This window comes from Corvus moneduloides, chromosome 3, assembly GCF_009650955.1.
Source record: "Corvus moneduloides isolate bCorMon1 chromosome 3, bCorMon1.pri, whole genome shotgun sequence".
NCBI classification, from domain to species: domain Eukaryota; kingdom Metazoa; phylum Chordata; class Aves; order Passeriformes; family Corvidae; genus Corvus; species Corvus moneduloides.
Genome location: NC_045478.1, coordinates 100,040,006 through 100,062,280, shown reverse-complemented (window position 1 = coordinate 100,062,280; position 22,275 = coordinate 100,040,006). Strand labels below are relative to the sequence as shown.

Below are 22,275 nucleotides of genomic sequence, written 5' to 3'. Positions count from 1 at the left end.
ATCCATGGTCTGGTTGACAAAGTGGTGTTAGGTCATAGGTTGGATTCAATGATCTCAAAGGTTTTTTTCCAACCTAGCTGCTTCTGTGATTCTATAAGATCAATTATATCTGTTCACTATTATCTCACCAATTTGAGTGACTACTGGTATTAGTAAATATTCACAAACAAGCTCTGCAGAAACCATATATCATTACTCATTGGAGAAGAGAAAATGGTGCCCTCCATATAGTTCTGATACTTATTTTATAAATGGATTTTGATCACCAGTTATTCTGAGTTGTGACTAAGTCAGATTTACTGCACCTTACAATTTTCTTTTTGCTCATCTTGCTCAGATAATCCTTGTTCATTTAGGGAATTTTTTGCTTTGTGCATCATACAACTCTCCCTGGTATTATCAGAGAGAGGTTTCGGAGGTTGTTTATGCAGGCAAAGAGGTGACCTTGATGTAGAATTCATCAGTGGAAAAGCTTGGGACTGCTGCTCACCATTTTCCTGTAACACAAACAAAAACATCCTTGTTTACTGGTAATGGAAAACCATATATGCTTTCTGCCTTGGGTCAAAAGACTTGCTGCAAAAGACTAAATATCGGAATTTACAAAAAACACAGACATATTGAAAACAGAAAAAAATATTTTTAAGGCACTTATCACTCTGAATACACAACACAATGAGGCTTGATAACTCTTGCTTTGTTGTGGTATGAGATGAAATATCTGCTACACTACTGGCAAGCTACTGCCAGGAACAGAAAAAAGCTACACAAGGAAGAGACAGTACTCTTAAGCTGTTTACTAAAGTACCTAGTAGTGTGTACCAAGAGCTGTATTTAATTTTTTCTGTACATATTCTGCAAACATAAAGCATAGGTGTCACTTTTTTTGCTGACATCTGGACAGAAACCACTGCTTTCACATTTTGACCGATGTGCAGCCAAAGCACTCAATTTAAATTCTACATTAAAATCACATTAAAAAGTGAAGACATTTGCATATGAACATGACAGGCACATTTTAAACACCTTGAGAAATTTGCAAGAGTATGAAGAGTTTGAAAGAGTATTTGAAATAAATTACATACAAGTATCTGTCAGAGAGAAGGAAACAAGGCTTATTTCAGTTTTAAAACAAAACACACCATTTACTGTATTAATATAAAGCATGAAACAACATTTTTTGATGGTTTCAACAAATGGTGAAACAATATGAGCAATTCCTCCAGAAATTCCCAAATGTACATCATCTTGAAATAAAACCAACACACATCCAGCAGTGTCCAAGAGAGAAGGGCACTAATTCCTGGAGCTGATGACTTTTGCATATTTACACTTGGGGGGAAACAAAACCAACAATGAAATCTTAATTACTGTGATCTAGTGGAAGGTGAGGAGTAGCCTGTCCTTGGACCTAGACAATACAAACTTAGAGAAAAAAGGAGGAATGTTGGGGAAATCCCTCCCCCAGTAAAATTAGAAAAAAATTATTACTGATTACTTGTTACTTGCTATAACCTTGACTATGGTCAGCAAGAGTCTACAAGCTTACACCACTCTGGCAGGTCATTACTACACAACTTTCTGTGACCAAGGCTTCCTTTCTTTTTTCACTACTCAGATTCTTTACGAGCAGCATCACTTGTTTCTAAAGTTACAGGGAAACAGACATAAAGGAGTATAAATGAAATTTATTGGCATCACTTAATGAAACAGTAACAAAACACAGACCTCCAGGCAATGTCTGTAAGAAGCAGCAACTCTTGGCAAGTGGGGTAATTACCCCTTGAAATAACATACACAAATTCAGTGGATTTACTCTCACTACAAACCACAGATTTCCTGTTGCTGTAGCTCCAAACAAATTATGGCTCTGATCTGTCTTCCCAATGGTGCTTTCTGGCCTCAAAAGCTGTACCTTCATTAACTATGTGGCACTTGCCTTTACTTACTTGTGCTATCTTGCCAAAATACTTTATGTGCAAATACAAACTAACTGGATTAAAAAAAAAAAAAAAAAAAGGAAAGACAAAATAAAGAAAAACCCCAAAAAGCTATGTGCAAGATTTCGTTGATTGTCAAGAGAATGCTTTTGTGTAACCTGGCAAACTGGAAGGATTTTATCTGCTTATCTACTGACATATTTCTGTGCAGCCCTCACACAAAGAGCTATCAATAACTATTGTCTTACTGCTCAACTTGAGATAACATGGTTACAAACTTTGGAGGAGGTTTTGGACAACAAAAGGTTTATTTCTGTCCTAAATTTGGAACAATTTCTGTCCTAAATTTGGAACAACAATGATGCATTTGCATCATCTTAGAACATGTTACTCTGATGTACTGTGAAACAGTCAGCAAGGTGTCTATTACTGAAAACACAAAGTTAATGTAAACCTCAGTTACTAAACTTTTTTTAATAACAATCCACTTCAAAACATAACTGTGTAGTATTTACTTGTTTTGATGACATCAAAGTCTGGTAAGCATGAGCTGGTCTAGTGGAAGGTGTCCCTATCTGCAGCAAGGAGGTTGGAATTAACTGATCTTTAAGGCCCCTTCCAAACACAACCCATTCTTTATCATCCAGATGTTCCCTATTTACATATTTAATAGCCTCACAAATATCTGTAGTTATTCTATAAATTCCAAGAAAATCTGTTTGCAGAAAACTTCAAGCTCAAACTCCCAGAGGTTAGTCCTTTTGGTGGTTACTTTCTCTGCAACCTAAGAAACCACAGTATAAAGAATATCTGCTCTTTAATATCCATTATAAGAAATGGAAAATATACCTGTATTGAATTTACATTTCTCACTGGTTGTTCCTATGAGGTCACAAATAACAGCACATGAACAATTTGCAGATTGCTACTATGGTCAAGACCTATGTCATATTTTAGTTATTCGGTATTTATGATCTTCTCTCCACTGTATTTTTGAGGAACATAAAGAATGATATGTCCTCAAATAGACTTGGCAAGATGAATACACTTAGTGAATGCATTAAGTCTTCCCCATGACTTTCATACCCAGACAAAAATTTTTCCAAGTTACCTTTTGTGGTTTGCTGCCACCAGGTGTCGAACAGCAGCACTCACCAAGATGGTCTGGCCTGCACTTCTGTGAGTCCTGTGTAGGCAAAGGCCTCTTCTCACTTGAGAAAGCCAGATTGGGACTGGATCTGAGGTGCAGTGTTGTTCTACGTAAAATGTAAGGGCTGACCTTGCCAGTGGGGATGTCAGCAAACCCTGAAAAATAAACAGCTTCTATAAAAACCAGCTAAAGCAATCACACTTCCTCAAGTGGATTTCTTTCTTCACAATAGAGTAAAATAGCTGACTGAAATAAATCATTTGTTCCATTGGAGAAAATGGAACAAAGAGATTGCTGAATAGATCTTGTGCATTCCAAAATTCAAATGCAAAACTTGGCTATCACAGAACAACCACTGAATTACAAGAGCAATTCTACAGAAAAAAATTCAAACAAGTGTTTGGTCTTCTTCTTTACATTATTATGTGGAGTGTAATTTCAAACTGAAAACCAGTAATGGTTAATTCATGATAATGTGACATAATGCTCTTGATTTTTAATACTTTTCTCTGCATAGAACTACTGTGTTACAGATTGTCTGTTATTTCTCTATCTAGCGTAAAAGTCAAATATGATATATGGCACAACACATCCTCAGAACAGGTCTATTTTCAGAAAAATAGTAATGCTGGTAAGAAAGTGAAATGCAAATAATGTTTTGCCTTAGAAATTCTGACTTCTGGGAGTAACCAAAGTTGAGGCAATTCAGTATCTCTATGGTTTGTCCTTTACTGATGGTAATTACATTAATTATAAAGTGCTATTTGATAGGTAGTTGAACATACAATATATTTTTCAAGCCCTGATTTGTGCAGGCTTCTCAGTTACTCTCTGCTGCAGTAAAACCCTTATATGGAACACCAGGCTACCTAATTTCATGGCATTCATAGCAGATGGAAAGTGAACTCTCATGGAGATGTTAATGTATTACTGCTGTGGGCAAGACAGTTTCAACTCAGGGAATTTATTTGATTTCATGTTTTGTAAATTAACACACTTTTAATTACTGGTATTGAAAGAAATAAAAGCACACAAATAAGCAAACACTTGGGGAACACACCTGGGCTTCTCTCCAGACACCAGTCCTCCCCAGTTTCTGGTCTCCAGTCACCTCACTACACACTACACCTGTGAGTAAGGTGATGGGAGCACAGGAGACTGCCACAACCATTTAACTCTTAGCAGAATGGGACTTATTAATCCAACAGAAATGCGTTCTGCTGGTCTAACACCAGAGGTCCACAAAAGCTAACTTGCCACCAACTGCCGCGTCTCTCATTGACTGCTTTCACCTTCCATCACTGTCACCAAAAATGTTTGCATAATCCCCAACTCATCAGAGTGAAAGCCCTTCAGCAAAAAAAAAAAAAAAAAAGAGGAAAAGCACACCTGCTGTGCTCAGAAAACATTTGCCTTCACAAGACACACAAATACCTTTCTGCACTATTTCTGGAAGCCCATCCAGCTCACAGTCAGTGTTCTCCTGACAGAGATTTTGAGAGATACCACACTTCCTTTTCTTTTTCGATGAAGTCTCAGGAGCAGGAGATCTTGGTTCTCCATTGTCTTTTCTGCTGTCTTCACATCTCTGCCTTTTACTTGAAAGCTTAGTGGTATCTCCATCTGACCTTCTCTCTCTGACAGACTGTTTGCTCACTGTTAATGACTTATCTGAATTCAGCAGAGGAGTGCTGACGGCATCACTCGTTTGCTGTTTCAGCTGAGTACTCAACAAACTGACTTGTGTTTTCAGCATCTCATTTGCTTCCTCTAGTTTATGATATTTAACAATTAAAGAGCAGTATTTCTCCAAGTTCTCATTTGCTTCTCTGGTCTTCAGTTCTGTAGATTCCTGTAATTCTTCCAATTTTAACTTGATTTCTTCTGTACTGGCATTATCATCAGCATCTTTCAAGGAAAAACATTATTATTCATATAACTGACATAAAAATTATGCATACATAAGAATTTATAATACAATGGTCACACATCTTTTAATTATACATGTTCTGTAACAGTTTAACTATAAAAAAATGACTGTGAAACAAACTCAGTAATATGATAGACATAGTAATGTCCCCGTTAAATAGAGAACATGCAAATTTTGAAAATAATCCTTGACCAGTGCACGGGGAAACATTTTCCCTCTCGTTTTGTAACTTCTCAGCACTCACTTTGCACCCTTAACTTGCTTTAAGTATCATTTGCAATACAGTGCATCTCATGAGACGAGCTAAAATATAAAGAACAAAGCATGAGAATCAGAGGGAAAAGCTTGCTGAAAAATGATAAAAGAACCTGCACACAAACCTTGCTTAATAAGGAAAACATCTCTGTTCTTCCTTAAGCCACTGTTAACACCAAAAATCTAGTATTTAATGTATTTATTCATAACCTACTGCTATTTCTGAGAAGAGAGACAATAACTTGAAGAGGAAAAAAGATTAGCTAGATTTTGAAAATGTTTGACATTTGCACTTGTAATTTTTTATCTTAGTTAAGAATCACGGTCTGTACTAGAGCTGCATGTGCAAGTGGACATTTTAGGGAACAAGAAAGTTTTACAGACTAATGCACCACTAAGAAAGCTTTAAGATAATCTAGATTCAGTTACCTTCTTTATTATGCTTTGCCACAGTCAGATTTTCCTTCTTTAGCAGCTCATCATGTTCAGCTAGTTGTTTCTGCAACATTTCCTTTTCCTGTTCCAACTGCTTACAGGATTTCATCCACATCTGCACTTTACTGTGGGCATATTCATTTTCCTTCTTCAGCTGAATTATAACATTACTATTATCAGCTTAAAAAGTACGAAATTTAGTTATTTCACCAGAAACATAACTCCTCCTTTTAAACATTATAATGTCAAATGAAATAATAGAATCATTAAAGTTGGAAAGGACCTTCAAGATCATCGAGTCTAACCTTTGATGGAACACCACCATATCAACTAATCCACAGCACTAAGGGCCACATTGAGTTGTTTCTTGAACCCTTCCAGTGATGGTGACTCCACCACTTCCCTGGGCAGCCCTTTCCAATACTTAACATTGTTCCCTACAGTGAGAAAATTCTTCACAATGTCTAACCTGAAACTTTTATCATCCCACTGGTCTGGTACCAACCAGTGTGCAAATACCACACCGTGAGCACAGCTAAGAGCCTTGTCTGCTACATTCACACTACCATGGGTACCGTTTTCTGTCACTGGCACACATCCCACAGGACTGCTCTTATTAAAGAAATTAACTCCACAGTGGAAGGCCCTAAGAATAAAGAACTGTTGAGCAAGATGAGTGTATTGTAACTCTGTGTTTACTTGCAAGTAAATTGAATTGACTGTGTTTCTTCAAGAGCGCATTTAGAGAGACACTTATTCCTGAAGTGGGAGTACAGAGTTGAAGCCAGAAATCAAGCACAGACTGAAGCAGGACCAAAAAAAAAAAACCAACCAAATATCAACCCAAAAAAACCCCAAAAAAACCCCAAACCACCAAGAAAACAAGAAAAATGCAGGGATTATTGGTACATAAATTCAATTTTATGGACAGTGAAGCTTCACCTGTGCTACTAGAAAGCAAACCAAGAACATGAAGAACTGTTCCCAGCTGTCAGTAGCTCACAGTATGTGGAGCTCATATTCCAGCATCGCTAAGAACAATTCCGTCAGAGGATTACACTAGTTAATAACTGTAATGAGAATGCCACATAAAATGGAATTGATAAACATGAATCAAGAGCAATCTATCAAGACTAATGCTTAGGATCGGTGACGGTACATTTTACCATCAAAGTAATTCACAAACAGAAAACAGAGGATGCATTGCAAAGGCTCTTTGAGTGAATTCCAGCCACGTTTTAGCTCAGCTGCAGACACTGTAGACTGCTGTGTTTAGGGTCACAGAAACCAATTCTAGGCGATCTCAGTCACGGCACACAGAATTTATCTAATGTAAATCAATAGTAACAATGTTTTCTCCAGGCTCTATGTTCTCTTTAGTTAAACAAAAGCTGTATCAAAGTCAAGCCAAAGTTCTGGAGCACCAGTTCTCAATACTATATTTATTTTACTACACAGTGTCTGGAATCTCATTAAATTGGTCATGCTTAGGGGTTTCTCTTACCTTAGTTTTTAGGAGTTCTCCTAAGGCTTGATTAGCTTCTTTAAGGGAATTGTTTAGCTGTTCGTTATTTGACTTCAAACGCTCAATTTCCAATTTTTGTGACCTGACAAAGTGCTCCAGTGAACTAATCTTCTCATGACAGGCCTCAAATTCTACTTCATTCTAGAGAAAGAAAATGTGCCTAATTACTACGATAATAAAAGGGACACTGAGTTGTACTTTAAAGATGTGCCTAACAGCATATCACAAACCCACAGGAATTCCACAGCAAATTTAATATGTTATGTTTGAGGAGCTTAAAACTGAAAGGGCAATTTGTCTCAAGTATATATTTTGAATACTAGAATCTTGCCTCTAAGAAGTCTGTCATAAAATCTTTATATTTTACTATAACTTGCTCTGACATCTACTTTCTATTAATAAGAATGATAACTATTAAGAAACAATTATAGTAAGTTATTTGCCTGTGTTCTACTGGCCTCAAGTAAATGTTCACACATATTTCTGCAGAGAAGCTGATAGCTCTTTGCATATAGCCCATCTGACAAATATATTTCCAACAAATTTGTCCTTATATCCTGAAGTGGTTAAATTTTCTTCCCTATTCCTACCAAAACAACAATTTCCTGGATTAAATATACTGTTGCTTCCCCATTTTCAAGGTTATAGTCCCAATGAATTTTTATATAGATTAAATGCTTACTGAGTTGTGAGATAAATTCACATTTAGGTGCTTGCTATATGGAAAAAGGTTAATTTAACACTTACTAAGTTCTAAGGTATGTAGATTTTGGAAATATTGTTAGCAAAGAAATTCTTTTGCAATAGTATCAGCAAAATTTTGTCAAATACGAGAACTGAATTAAAAACTCACAGCACTACTCTTTCTATTTTCTGATTTACCTTTCTGTTTGCTTCTGTCAGAGCATCCTGATGCTCTTTCTCTGCTTGAAGTAGTCTGTCTTTGTATTCTGATATTTGTCTTTTAATTTCGCTTTCTTTTTCTTGTAGTTGATGCTGGACCATCTCCAAACTCCTGGTCAGTTCATTATTTTCTGACGTTGTTAGCTGCAGCTGAATCTGTAAACAGTAATAGCACCTTTGTTGGTATTTGGAATTATCTCAATGGAGAAAGGGTTGACCCATTCAACTGTTTAAATCTGAAGCATCTCTGAATTTCCAAAAACAACTTGATAGGAAAAAGATATTTAACAGTGGGTAAACACACTGTAATCAAAGAAAGGAACATACGAACACAAAAGGTAGGACAGAAGGCAAAGGAAGGTTTTCTTAAAAGAAAACATGTGCAAGTTTTCCAACACCGTTAAATCAAGCAGCACTGCCAAAATCAAAGCTTAACCTCTACAAACATTGTTCCCTCTGAGAGTGACTTGAGAGGTTAAGGGTCACTTTCCCCACCCTCTTTAAGATGACAAAACTTTCTAAGCATTTTAATTTTCATCCACCTTCCTAACTACTTTTTGGACAGCTGGCCTGTATTTCCATTTAGGATTTCTGAAAGTTGTGGAAATCTCTGTTCTTCTCCCACTCAAAATCCTCAACGCCACAATAGAAACAACCCCCTGGTTATAAAATTTTCTAAATAATGTTAGTAGGTCAGACGACCACATAAAGTGGTTTAAAGATATAATACAGTTCACAATTAAGATCTAAAGCTGTCTAGATGATAAAATAGCCTCAAAGAATTAAATGCAAACAAATTAAAAATAAAGGCTCTAAAATTGTTTCTTCCTTGACTTTGTCCTGAACTACTTTAGCACTACTGAAAGTGATTTCGAAAAATGGTTTGTTCCTTATCTGATCTCCTCAGTCTGATGATTGAAAGCCTGTAGTAGAGAATTTCTCAGCACTGAAAAATGTCTAGATAACCAGCAGTGGCCTCTATGCCAAGAAAACATAGTCTGGATGGAAGGAAGAGGGAAAAAACTATTAACTGATCATTTTGTCTCAGAAGAGAACATTGGATTTTTTTAAATTTGTAAGCAAGAACCTCTAATACTGTACATTATCACAGACTCCCTTGACCAGCCTCCACACATGTACTGTGCTCGAGCATCTGGCCTTGAACATAGAAATACTGCAGATGGGGTAACTTACTTTGTTCTTTTCTGAATGTTCTTGAACACATTGCATTTCTTCAGCAAGCTTATTTCTTTCTTCCTGTAAGCTGGTAATCTTCTGTTCTGTATTATCTAGCTTGACTTGCAGCTCAGTTTGACTTTCAGCCAGTTCATTTACCTGAAATTAAATTTTCCAGAATTATTTTTAATTCATGAGTCATGACCTTCAAAGAATTTACTTAAATGGAACAAATAGCTTTTAAGATGCGTTGTTTTTTTCCCACAGCTGGTCAAGTTTTAAGCAAGAGTCATAACAGGGTAATGATGTTTTCACATGGCAAATGCACTATTGTTGTTTCACTTTCTTTTGAGCTTCCAAAGTATTTATTCTTGGTACAAGAACTCAATCACCCAATACCAACTTGTTCCTCCTCCTTTTCTTCTACAGGAAAGAGGAAACTTTCCTGCATTTTTGATTGCTTAAATGTCTATATCTACTTTCAAGCTACCTTCTCATTCATCCTATGCAAAACAATGCCGGGCTTTCCAGCTCTGTAAATTCAATGAAAATTCATGATTGCATGGAAAATGTAACTTTAAAAATAGGATGTTTCCTGCAAAAGTCTGAGGTTAAAATTATTTTAGCATTTAATTTATTAAGGAAGTGGTAAGCCCAGAGGACACTTTATCCTCACTCCTACAAAGGGAACTCTACCCTAATGGAAATTATATTACCTTTTTACATAGAGTGTTCTTTTCACAAAGTGTAGATTCCAGTTCCTTCTCAAGGTCCTTATAAGACAGTTTCAGAACATTCAGGATATCCAGAGAGGTTTCACCATCAGAAAAGTGTCGCTCCTTCAGCTTCAACTCAGCAATCAAATTCTGCAGCCTCTCTTTTTCCTGGTGCCAGCATTCAAGCTCATGCTGCATATGTGTCAGCTGCAAAGATAGTGCTTCTGTTTCTTTCACCTGCTTTTCAAGAGCGCAATTTTCCTGCACCTTTTCATCGAGTTTTTGTTTACAATCCATCAATTCTTGAACAAGTACTTCCCTTGCTTGATCCAATCTGATGCTTTCATTTTTTATTTCCTGACATTCCTGTAATACCATTATTTTATCTTGCTCAAGATGAGCCACCTGATTAATCAAGACTTGCTCTTTTGCTCTAGCATCTGCTTCCTCCTTGCATGAAAACTCTAATTTCTTACTCATATCTTTGAGCTCAGATTTTAGTAATACCACAGTATTTTCAAACTCATCCTTGATTTGTATCTTTTCTTCCTCCTTTTCTTCCAACTGTTTTGCTGTAGTCAAATTTGAAGACTCTAGTTCAAGGAATCTTTCTTGCATTTCTTTTAAATCTTTAGCCAAACACTCTTTTTGTGAGGTGAGGACATCAATTTGTAAGTTAGAACATTTCAGCTTTTCAGTCATATCTTCCATCTCCACTGCTAATGTTTCTGCCTCTGCCTTGGCAGTCTCCAACTCAATAATTGTATCTTCTAGATTTTTCTCTGACATCTCCAATTCCCTTTCAAGTCTCTCTATTTTATCCTGGAGAGAGTCAGTTTTCCGTTCATTGTCTCTCAGCTTTTCAGCAATGTGACGTTTTTTCTTCTCATCAGACTCAATTTTTACTTTCAGCTTCTCAATTCCACATCGCAATTGGTCTGCTTCTTTCTGTGCTGCGCTGAGCCTTGCAGCAAGTTCTCCCTTTTCCATTAACAAGCCTTCCAAAGATTTGGAAAGCTTTGAGTTTTCCATTTCTGATGAACTTAATTTATGCTGCATCGTTTCCAGCTCTTTTGCAATCAGCTCTTTTTCTTTCTTTGAATCTGCTGCTTCATTCTGGAGTTTTTCTTTTTCTAAGGTGAAAGATACAGCATCATTTCCTAAACTTTGCAGCTTCTGAAGAAGATGGTCTTTTTCATTGGATAATTGATTTGCATCAGATTTTGCAGCCTCAAGCAGATGTGCTTGTGTCCTCACTTCATCCTCTAACCTTCTAATGAATTCAGTAGAATCCATCTTAGCTAACTCTAACTCTTTTAATTGTTCTTGTAGCTTTTGATACTTTTGATCCATGTCTTTTTTGCTTTCAGACAAAATACTCAGCTCTTGGCCAATACAGTTTCTCTCAGCTGTGACTGAAACAAGGTGCTCTTGAAAGCTAGAAATAGTTTTCAGGTTAACTTCCCTCTCCCTTTCCAATTGCTGACATTTTGCCTGAAGCATTTCAATGTCATGCTCTATAAACAAGGCATGGTTCTCATTATTAACTTGCTCAGATTTTGGACTCCCCCATTCATTTTCAGCTGCATGAAATTGTTCCTGACAATCTCTCTTGGCCATTTCTACATCATTCAACATGTCTGCTGCATTAGACGATCTAACTTTACATATCTCCAGCTCAGACTTTAGGTTCTCAGGTTCTTTTTCTAATGAGACTACTTGAAGAGATAAGTCCTGCTTATTGTCAGAAACTGTTGCATAGTTTTCCTTTATGTCGTGGTTTTCTTCCTTAACAGCTACAGTAGCTTCCTCCAGTTTTGCAAAAGCTGAGCTATTTGAAGTTATTTGTGCCTCCTGGAAGTTCATCTCCAAATTTAATTGCTCTACTTTTATCTTTAAACCAACATGGTTTGGGTTTTTTTCTATCTCATAGATCAGCTTCAAATTTTCAGCTGTCTGCTGTTTTGCCTCTTCCTGAAGCATTTCAGTAGTTATTTGATTTTCACAGAAATACCCAGCACTCAAACCCCTACTATTAGAAAATGACCATGCACTAGCATGGTCTGAGGGACTGCTTATTTTTCCTGACATATTTCTACACTCATGTTCTCCAGAAATATTCTCAGTGTAATCTTCCATTAATCTTGCTTCAGCAGTCTCAGTTTCATTTTCACACACAGAGGCATCTCCTGCAGCCATTTCCTCAATGGGAATTATTTTAAGATTATTGTTTTTCAGACCTGAGTTTTCAACAGGCACTCCCAACTTAAAAGAACTGTTTCCTTGTTCTATGTTCTGCAAGGAATAAGAATCAATCAATTAAAAAAAAAAAAATCAGGGGGAAGTATACATATGATAAAAAACATGGTAAGTTTTAAAAGTTCTCTTAAACCAGTAAAGCTCCTGCTCTTATGCAAAAAAAAAAAAAAAAAAAAAAAAAAAAAAAAAAAAAAAAAAAGAGATGCATCCCTCCCTACTTCAGAGCTTCCTTTCTTACAGAAAGGATTGACACTTCTTTATACACACATCTTTAGCCAAAAGGTTTTAAAGATATTGAGGGAGAAATTTCAGATAAATTTGCTGAAAGTCTACGTGCAAAGATACCACATATTTCTGTATTTTGGGAAAATAGGTGTCTACATGACAAAGTGAACTATTATTAGCATTGCTAAGGGGACAAAGGTTACTGCTTGAGTATAGATTTTTCTTCTTTCTCCAAAAAGAAGTACTGCTTCTGTGGGGCACAATTTTAAATAGATTTTATCGGAAAATTTAAATTTGGGTCACCACAAATCAAAGGTTTTACATAAAACTCATTTGCATGACAGCAATTACTTACATTTTCATTATCTGTGCACAGCAGTGAATGAGAACTTAAATCAAGGACCTGTAGCTGGAGCCTTGCTGCTTCCAGCTCCAAAGAGAGATTCTCAGTTTGTTTTCTTTCTGCTGCCAGTTTGCACTCCATCTCCATAGTCACATTATTCAGCTTCTGCTGCCATTCTTCCTTTTCAGATAGATTTTGCTGTTTGAGAAGATCTATTTCTTTCCTTTCAGAAAGTATAACTTCTTTCAGCTCTTGTATTTCCTCATTTTTCATATTCTCTTGAACATGAAACTGATCTTCAAGCACCTTGATGGCCTTCTCATATGTCTGACAGAGCATCTGCAGTTCTTCAATTCTACTTTCAAGGTTAGATTTTCTTGGAGTAATACTCCTGAGCTCTCTAACAGAGTCCAAATTTTCAACCAAAATTTCTGTTGCATCCTCTGAAATTACTTCTACAGAACTGTCTGGCTGATTCATTTCCTCTGTCCATTTGCATGTACCACGGTTACGAGAATCAACCACCTTACTTACTTCTATCAAACAGGGATTTACAGAAAGATCTGAGGAAGAATCCGTGGCCTTAGTGTCATCTAATTTAGACAGCATGTCACCTTGGCTGGAAGACAGTGACACTCTCAAAGAATCTACATGAGCACTGCTCAGACTTGTTGACAATGAAGAATTTTCTGCCTTCAGTACTTCAATGCAAGACTGTAGCTCACAAATCTTTGAGCTCATACTGCAGTGCTGTTCATATAATTTTAGGTGTTCATTCTGGAAAGTCAAAAGCCTCTCTCTTACCTCAGTAAAGTGTATCTTAACTTCTTTGCTGGACAATTTTAAATCTTCATAGTCAGAAGTATTGCATTCTTTAAGTCTGAAGGGCATTTCCTTATTATCAGAACACATTCTCACATCACTGTTATCACTTTGATCCATAAGTTCATCAGGAAGAACAGCTTTCTCAGCTTTTAAATTGCTATCCGCATTCATTATATTATCTTTCTCCTCTTTATTAATACCTGTGGTACCATTGGTATTTGCATCTTTGAATCCAGAGGCTAATGCAGTGTTCTCACTCTGCAACCTCTCACACATTTTCTCGAGCTCACTCAGCTGGTTTATCGTTACTTGCAAAGAGGATGCCAGCAACACCGATGAGGGACTTTCATCTATTCGTCTTTTGCCACAATCCTGGGAAATGTCACCATAATTACACTCCAATGAGTGGCCATCGTCCTCTAATGCTGTAAGCGAAGAATCTGCACTTTTCTGTTCTTTAACAGACAGTAGTTCTTGCTGCAGTCTCTCTTTCTCCCTCATGCTTTTCTCAAGTTCTGCTTCCACACCTTTTAAAGCAGTCTCCAGTTGCATCACTTCTAACCTGCAGTTCTCTAGAGAGAGTTCGCTATCCTCAAAATCCATTTGAAGAAGCTCAAGTTTAACCTGGCATTTATTCAGCTCAATGTCCTTTTCTTCCATGGACTTTCTGAACTGTTCTGAACAGAGTCTCTGTTCACAGTTAACATCGCATATTAGAGATTCATTTTCTGTTGGTAGTTCCTTCCCCAATAGCTCCTTTTCTTGAGGTACAAGGCCACATTTCTCTTGAACTGTATTTTGTGTTGTCCTGACATTTAACCTTTCCTGACTTACACAGTCAAGCTCTATAGAAGGCACATGTTGGATGTTGGAAAATTCTGACTGCAGTTGCTGAAGTTCTTGAACCAAACCCTTTTTTATTTCTTCTGATACTATTAGTTTATGCAAAATATCTTTGTTCTCACTAAGTACCTGTTTCTCTTGTTCTAATTTTGCTTTTTTTTCCTCAAATTCAATTGTCTGCTCTCTCAGAATGCTCATAACTTTTCCATTTTCTTCTTCTACTAATTTATACTTTTCCTGCAAAACTTCAAGCTCTGTTTTGATTTCTTCAGTTCTTGATTCAATAAGCTGTCTTTCCTCCTCATGTTTTCCAGACATTTCAGAAATTATTTCTTCTCTTTCCTTTAAACTATCATAAATATTTTTATTTGCCTCCAGTAAAGTTACTTGTTCTTGCTTTAAAGCACTGCTTAAATCCCTAAGGGCTGCATTTTCTTCAGTAAGTTCACCAATTTTTTTACTGTATGAGCAAACCATTGAAGACATGTCCTTCTTCTCTGAATCCCATGTTTCAGACATGAGCTTCAGCTGTCTTAGTGACTCCTCAAGCAATTTATTATTGATCTTTAAATCCTGAAGCTCAGCTTGTCGGTTTTCTAATCTTTCATTCAGAGTTTGCAGTTGCATGTCCTTTTCCTCAAGGATAGCTGAAGTTTTTTCAACTAATTCCCGATGTGCTGAAATATCCGCTTGCAAATTACTGATGTGCTGCTCGGTTTCTGTCACGAAGCTTTTGTGCTTCTGTTCTACTGCAAATAATCTTTGTTCCGTTTCACTCTTTATTTGCAGTAATTCTTCATACTGCTGCTGCTGATTGGAATTCAGCTGCTTTTGAGCTGCTAAGGAACTCTCAAGAAAAGAGATCTGCTCTTGTAAATTGGCCAGATCCTTAGTTTTTCGCACTTCTAGGAGAGCTCTTGCACATCCGTGATCTTCAGTGTTGAAGTTAGTTGCTGCAAGTTGCAAATTATCTAAAGGAGTCTTATCCTGGCTGCTTTGCAAATTAACTTCTCCATCTTCAGTCACTTCTGAAGTATCTTTCACTTTTACAAGACAACAGATTTTTTCATATTCACCAAGCAGGTCACGATAGCATTGCTCCCTTTGCAGTCCTTGACTTGCTGCCAACTGTAACTTTTCTTCTACTTCAGCAACTTTGTTGGTGAGCTGGAATATTTTACAGGACATATTTTCTATCTCTTTGCAGTACTTTTTATCAGAACATTCTGCTTTCTGCTTAAGTTCATCAAAAGCTTTTTTTTGTTCTTCTAATTCTGCACTTTTACATTCCAGCATATCTTTAAGTTCTCTAATCTCTGTGGATTTCCTGTCACTTTCAGTTTGCATCATTCTAAGTTTCTCACCATGCTCATGATTTTTGCTTTGCTGACTTTGAAGGGAACTCTCCAAGTCATTAATGTGAGCCAGCATACCTTCCTTTTCAGACTTAAGTTTATAAATAAGATGATCAGTTTCATTTTTCCATTGAGAAAAAACAGTAGCCTCTTTTTGCAATTCTTCACATTCTCTCTGCTTTAACCCAAGGAGTTTCTGCAAAGCTTCTGACTGTCCCTCCATCTTACTTATTTTAGAGTCTTGTTCTTTAATATGATTATCTTTTTCCTTGAGGAGACCTCGGGTAGACTCTTGTTGCTTTTCCATGTCAGCTAAAGTTATTTTCAGGTTCTCCAGTGAAAGCGAGGTCTCTTGCCTTTTAAATTTCTCTTCCAGTAATTTCAGCTCCACTTCCTGAACAGCATTCTTATCTGTAGAAGAAAATATCATCAAATCTTTTCCAGTCAATACTGTCAAGTCTATTGATAACTTTCTAGATGAGGTGTTACTATTTACTTTTACTATTTTCAATTTTCATTCTACTGCAAAGCATTACTCTTAAGTTATATCACTAGATGAAGGATGTTTATATCACTTTAGGCTATCAGGCACTAAATACAGGCAGCTTTCCATAGAGGAATTGCAAACCAGAAGTTTTCTATTTTAATTAGATTCTATGAAAACAAGTTTGCTGGTAAGTTCAGTACACTTTAATTATTTTCAGAACAGCGTATCTTCGGGAACTGTACATATTCCTAGACAAAAACCTTCTTTTCATTCACAACAAACTCAGTGTTGTTAAAAAACACTAATCATGCCCCCCAGCAGAAACTTTTTACTTAATTCACAATGAACTTACAGCAATGCAGGAAACATACAAAGAGTTGTGTAAACTTAAAATCACGACTCACTTTTCATTTCTTCTGCAAAATTCTGGCTTTGCATTAGAGATTGCTTGATCATATTTAGTTCCTCTTCAAGCTGGTGGATCTCTTGCGATTTCTTTTCAAGTTGACAGTTGAGAAGATTTTTCTCCTGTTTCACTTCCTAAACCAAAACCAAATAAGACCATATTTCATGTAAATTGATAAGGAGATCAAAGGACTCAGTTCATTTAAATCAAAGTAAAGATATTCCATTAGATCCTGTTAAGACTTTGGGCAGCCTGGGTTCCTAAGCACTGCTTGGAAACATAAGCTGAACTTTTTATTCTTAACAAATTGACAGCATCTGAGATGTGCTGCAAGTTGATGTAGTCAGTGTGCTCCTTGTTAGCACAGAAAAAACAGCTCCACATGACCTCACAGATAGAGATAGGACAGGAGAGATTCTACAAAATCTGAGCTGATGAAGTCAGGCTACTTTTCCAAAGCAGCTCGGTAAACAAATCCCTGCAATGGCAACAAAATTAACATGAAATGTGTAGATCAGATGTCACCTGTCATCTCACGCAGAGACAAGTTCTCTTTCCACTGAATATCATCAACAGGGCAACACTGGTCAAATTTTATTTAGAAGTGCTCACACTTTCAGACAGGTGCTTTGCAATTAACAGCATTTTCTTTTAAATAAATTGATTTTAAAAAACCTCAAACAAGTAAAGAAAACACACTATCACCACCAGCAAAAAACACCCAGCTATGCAACTACATCGCACCCAGGAAACCAAACAAAAGTTATTTTAAGGAAACTCATCCTTGTTCTCCAAACTCCTGTGCTCTGGACAACAGATGGCATGGAACTGGCATGGCCCAAATGGAAACAGACCGCCAATTATTCATCCATTTACTACTAGCAGATGGGCATTGATTCACAAAAGCCAAGCTCAAGAAATGGAAAGGTCTGAATGAAAAAAACTAAAAGCTTGCTGGCATGGCAGGGTTGTTTTTGCAACAACAAATAAATCATCCTCAGAACATGATTAAAGTTGTCACTGCCACTAACAGTTGCCTTCCCTTCTACTCACAGCATTCCCTACCCATAGTTTAAAAAAAAAATCCAGTCACATATAAATTTCAATGAATAAGTTTTCTAGCAGTCCTAATAACTTTTCAAAGAAGTCCAAGCATCTAAACCCCTTGCATTCAAAGCTGCATGCACAGATGCAATACAAGCACATGAATTAAACTAGCCTGATCATTAGAAAACTTAGGGTTATGTAAGGAAAGAAAAACAAACAAGTTTAAGGAATTAAAATGGCTGAAAGGTCCATTTATTTTGATTTGGTGCAAACATTTCCAGTATTCATAGAATCATACATTGGGTTAGAACGGGCTTTAAAGGTCATCTAGTTCCAACCTCCCTGCTATGGGCAGGAATACCCCTTGCTAGACTAGGTGTAGAATTTTTTCCTACTATCTGATCTAAACCTACCCTCAGCTTAAACCCATTCCCCCTTGTCCTGTCACTCCAGGCCCTTGTAAACAGTCCCTCTCCATCTTTCTTGTAGATTCCCTTCAGGTACTGAACAGCCACAATTAGGGCACCCCAAAGTCTTCTCTTCTCCAGGCTGAACAAACCCAATACTCTCCACCTTTCCTCATAGGAGAGGTGCTCCATCCCTCTGATCATCTCTGATTGGTGGCCTCCTCTGGACTTGCTCAACAAGTCAATATATGAGAGAGAGCCAGTCAGCTAGGCCAAAAGCATGCAAAGTGCTGTTCTAACAATAGTCACGTTCCAATTGCTGGGAATGTTCTCAGACATCGCAATCTACCAGCAAGAATGTACCTAAATTTTCACAATATACTAAACCCATACAAATGTTTGCAATGATCTGAACAAAACCCACTAGTTTCCTTTAGATTTTTGCAGAGAATTTCGAAGGTAATTTTTTGGCAGAGACTACGTCGGGTTATTTTATGTCTGCTGATGACAACTGGCAACAAGCAAAATGAGAGTTTTTAACAAAACCAAACTGTGACATGTGTTACATAGGTATCCAGCTGTTTTTCCTACCTACTCCTGATTCTCCAAATAAAGGAAAAAATTTGCATTATGAGGTCTCTAGTGGCAAAACTGTAACAATTTCAAGTGTAGCTGCTCTGGTTGCCACCAAAGCAATGAGGTGGTATGGCAGCATACAGAAAATTCTCTGCATTTACCTTCATTTGGGGGAAAGTTTTTCTAAACTGTGTATTTATTGGAGCGTCTCATTCTAAAATAGTTGCCTTTTTTTTTAAAGATGATTTAGTATTTGTACAAAATAACCGAGTTTGACAGTATGAATCAAAGCAGCAGTCAATGATCCTAGAATTTACTTTCGAAATCAAACAAGCATTTTACTATTATTCTATTTTTATTCCAGAACCAAAAGCAAGAATCTCTTGAAACACAATCTATTTTTTTAAAAAAAGAAGTCCAACATGAACTAGAATCATATCAGCAGCGTTACAGCAATGAATCCTAACCACACAACCAGTTCCAGAAAATGGACTAATTCCAATGATGTTAGGGAAGGACTCATTTTGTGTTACAACTAGAATGAGTTATTAAGATAGCCCACAAAAGTGTTTAAAGATCGCTTATGGGGAAAAACACAATTGTGAGCAAATGCTCTACAGTATTAAGTATTTACAAATTGCTGATTTCTGGTATTAATTCTGCCAAATACTCCTCAGCATTGCTCACCTCAAAGTTTCTTGTAAGATCAGCTTCCTTAGCTTGGGCTGCTGTTAAAGCCTGCTCTGCTCTGCACAGCTTCTGGGTGAGATCACTGGTGTTGTGTTCCAAGCGTTGTTTCACTGCCATTACCTGGAAAACCAATGCTGTCATCACAGGCATATACAACTTCTTTCTTTAAACTCCTATTCTTGAGCTCAACATTCTATTACAAAATGAAACTACAGTATTTTATCCCACCATGGTTTGCTTTACTGTTACCTAGAGGAAAGCTCCTTATTGCCTTTCTACTCCCTTGCCTCTGACCAAAAAATGGGATGTTTGTAAGATACATCATTTCTAGACTGTCTGAAATCAGATTAATTCATCCAACTTGCAGGTACATCACCACAATGATATCTGTAGGATACAAATGAGATTGGAATACAATTGCCTTTTTGCTGAACCGTGTGAATCAGAAAGTTAGGATCATAACTGCACTCACTGCTCTGTTGACATAGATTTTACAAAAGATGAACAGGTTTAAACTCTTTCAAAATAGTCCTAAAATGCTCCAGACTAAAAAAGAAGGAAATGCCACTAGTGGGTCAAAAAAAAGTCTATTCCAAGGTCATTAAGTAATAAATTACCTTTCTTTGAGAAGGAAGTAAAAGGCACTTTTTTTCCTCTCAATTAAATCAATTTTCCAGTAAGCATATACAAAATAAAATAAAGAAGCCTCCAGTAAAAACACTTGACTGAATGTAGTCCCATGGCTATATTTCTAAAATAAAACAAGCCTGCAGGAAAGCTGTTGGCAGTTTTAGAAATGATGTTTCAAGCTCAGGCTGCCTACCAATGGGGCTTCTCAATATAACTTTCAAGAACTTGTGGCTCTTTTTAGAAATTCAGTCAGCTCTGCTGCTTGAGAGATGCTCTCAAAAGTTTTTTGAGGCCTTTAAACATTCCTCTTCTCTGGTCAACCCACTCGAGAGGCTTGTGCTGCTTTCTAACTTACTTAAAGTTGGGAGTTTGTGATAACTAATGTGTTCTAACAGCTAGCTGCTGCCAAAGCCGTGGAATACCTCCTTCATACAAGGGGGATGTTCTTCCTTACACAAACCCTGACTTTCATCTGATTTTGTGGAGAACCAGTTCAGGGAGTTAAACTGATAGCAAACACTTGGCCTTGTATACATATATGCTAATTTAAATGTAAGATCTTCTTTGCTCTTTTATCTGCTCTATCAGGTCTCTCCAGGATCACATGAGGAGCGCGTGGCCAGGGTATATAAAAATGGGACTGTTTTTCCAAAGGGCAACAACCTGTTGGTCACTAGCTCTATCATCAAACTACACCTCTGCATGGTTTTTACATAAAGTGTCTTGTGATCAGCCTTAGCTGCTCCTCACTCAGTTTTGTTTTACCTGCACTGTCTGCATTTACATCTCCTTCCCTGTGAGAAGTGGACTAGCCACAAACTTTCAAAAGCCTATAATTCAGATTTAGATACATATTATTGCAGTAAGAAATGGTAAATACAAAACACCTAATACATACCATAAAAACATTAATGCAAGATGCCACATTAATTATTTTTTTTCTTTATGTATAATTAAATGAAGGCAGTACTGTTGAGACAACTAAATACCATTCTAGTAGTGGTCTTTAATGCTAAAAGAGAAGCCTACTTTGTCAAATTCTGCCTGCAGTACGTTGAAGTCATTTTTGGCTTGCTGTAGCTCCTGATTCAGTTTGCTTCTTATCTGGTTGCACTGCTGATCCATTGTTTGCAAGGAACGCTGCTGACAAGAGAGTTCCTAGAAAACAGTGGCAGAGAAGCAAAGAAATAAACACATGACTACAAGAAGTCTCTATTTTGGTTACTGTAGAAATAACAACTGATTTTAATCAGCAGGTGCTGCCTCCTCAGGGAAGCTTGTCTTGCACAGTAAACAACAGTTTAAACCCATCTTTGATTCATAAGGCAAATGCCACATAGGCAAGAATAACATTAACCCAACATATGTCATCTGCTTAAGAGCTTAATTACTGCAATATCCCTGTCACAGAAAGAAAAAAAAAAAATCTAAAACTAGTGAAAGTAATGGTGTTAAACTTTTTCATATTAAAGGGAAGTTTCATATAAGAACTACATTACAGTGCAAGTGAACAAGTTCATCTCTGCTATTACTTACTTACCATACCATAAAGTTGATTTTTTCTACGATATTGCACAAATTTTGTTGCAAGAAGATGTAATACAGAGCCTTTAAATTGGACTTTACAGACTGTTATAAATAAATGAACATTAAACAAACTTTCTAAGAACCTATAACAGCTCACAGATCCTAAAAATTGTAGAAAAAAAGAGTTCTTCTCAACTAATGGCCTTGCTGAACAACTTAGAATGGCAGTATGCGGACTTACATATTAATCTTATGAAGGCCTTTTTTTAGCTAACTTAAAGAAAAACCAGGACAGAAGGCTTATGGGCCTTCAATCCATCTTTTGATTAATACAGTGATGCTACAACTATTCAGATATAAAGATCCGTTTTTCCAATTTACCACTTCTAGACAAGCTTCAGTATCAATTTGAGATCCTGAGGTACTATCTGGACTAATGGACTTTGTAAAATCACTTTTTCACTCAAGAATGCTGGTAGGAGCACTGTTTATTGGCTACCCCAGCAGAATTCCTCTGCCCATTATTTTATCTGTCTGGACATATCTTAGAGAAAAGGTTTCAAGTCAAAAATTTGACACAAGAAGTAGTCTTCCTCAGGGCCCTTATTCAATCCCTAAAGCAAAC

The 22,275-nt window shown here is 36.9% G+C and overlaps 1 protein-coding gene across 2 annotated transcripts in view; it reads right to left on the bottom strand.

The window, feature by feature from the left end:
* Nucleotides 1–174: 174 nt before the first annotated feature.
* Nucleotides 175–22,275, bottom strand: part of CENPF (centromere protein F) — a 35,704-nt gene continuing 13,603 nt past the window's right edge. For both annotated transcript variants that reach the window (XM_032102984.1, XM_032102985.1), the window contains exons 9-20: nucleotides 21,153–21,281; nucleotides 19,491–19,613; nucleotides 16,772–16,907; nucleotides 12,870–16,291; nucleotides 10,031–12,325; nucleotides 9,333–9,473; nucleotides 8,118–8,294; nucleotides 7,215–7,376; nucleotides 5,705–5,891; nucleotides 4,525–4,998; nucleotides 3,052–3,245; nucleotides 175–497 (exon numbers count right to left, since the gene is read on the bottom strand). In XM_032102984.1, the coding sequence (XP_031958875.1) occupies nucleotides 297–497; nucleotides 3,052–3,245; nucleotides 4,525–4,998; nucleotides 5,705–5,891; nucleotides 7,215–7,376; nucleotides 8,118–8,294; nucleotides 9,333–9,473; nucleotides 10,031–12,325; nucleotides 12,870–16,291; nucleotides 16,772–16,907; nucleotides 19,491–19,613; nucleotides 21,153–21,281 (7,641 nt within the window). In that variant the 3' untranslated portion in view covers nucleotides 175–296. The remainder of the gene's footprint in view (nucleotides 498–3,051; nucleotides 3,246–4,524; nucleotides 4,999–5,704; nucleotides 5,892–7,214; nucleotides 7,377–8,117; nucleotides 8,295–9,332; nucleotides 9,474–10,030; nucleotides 12,326–12,869; nucleotides 16,292–16,771; nucleotides 16,908–19,490; nucleotides 19,614–21,152; nucleotides 21,282–22,275) is intronic.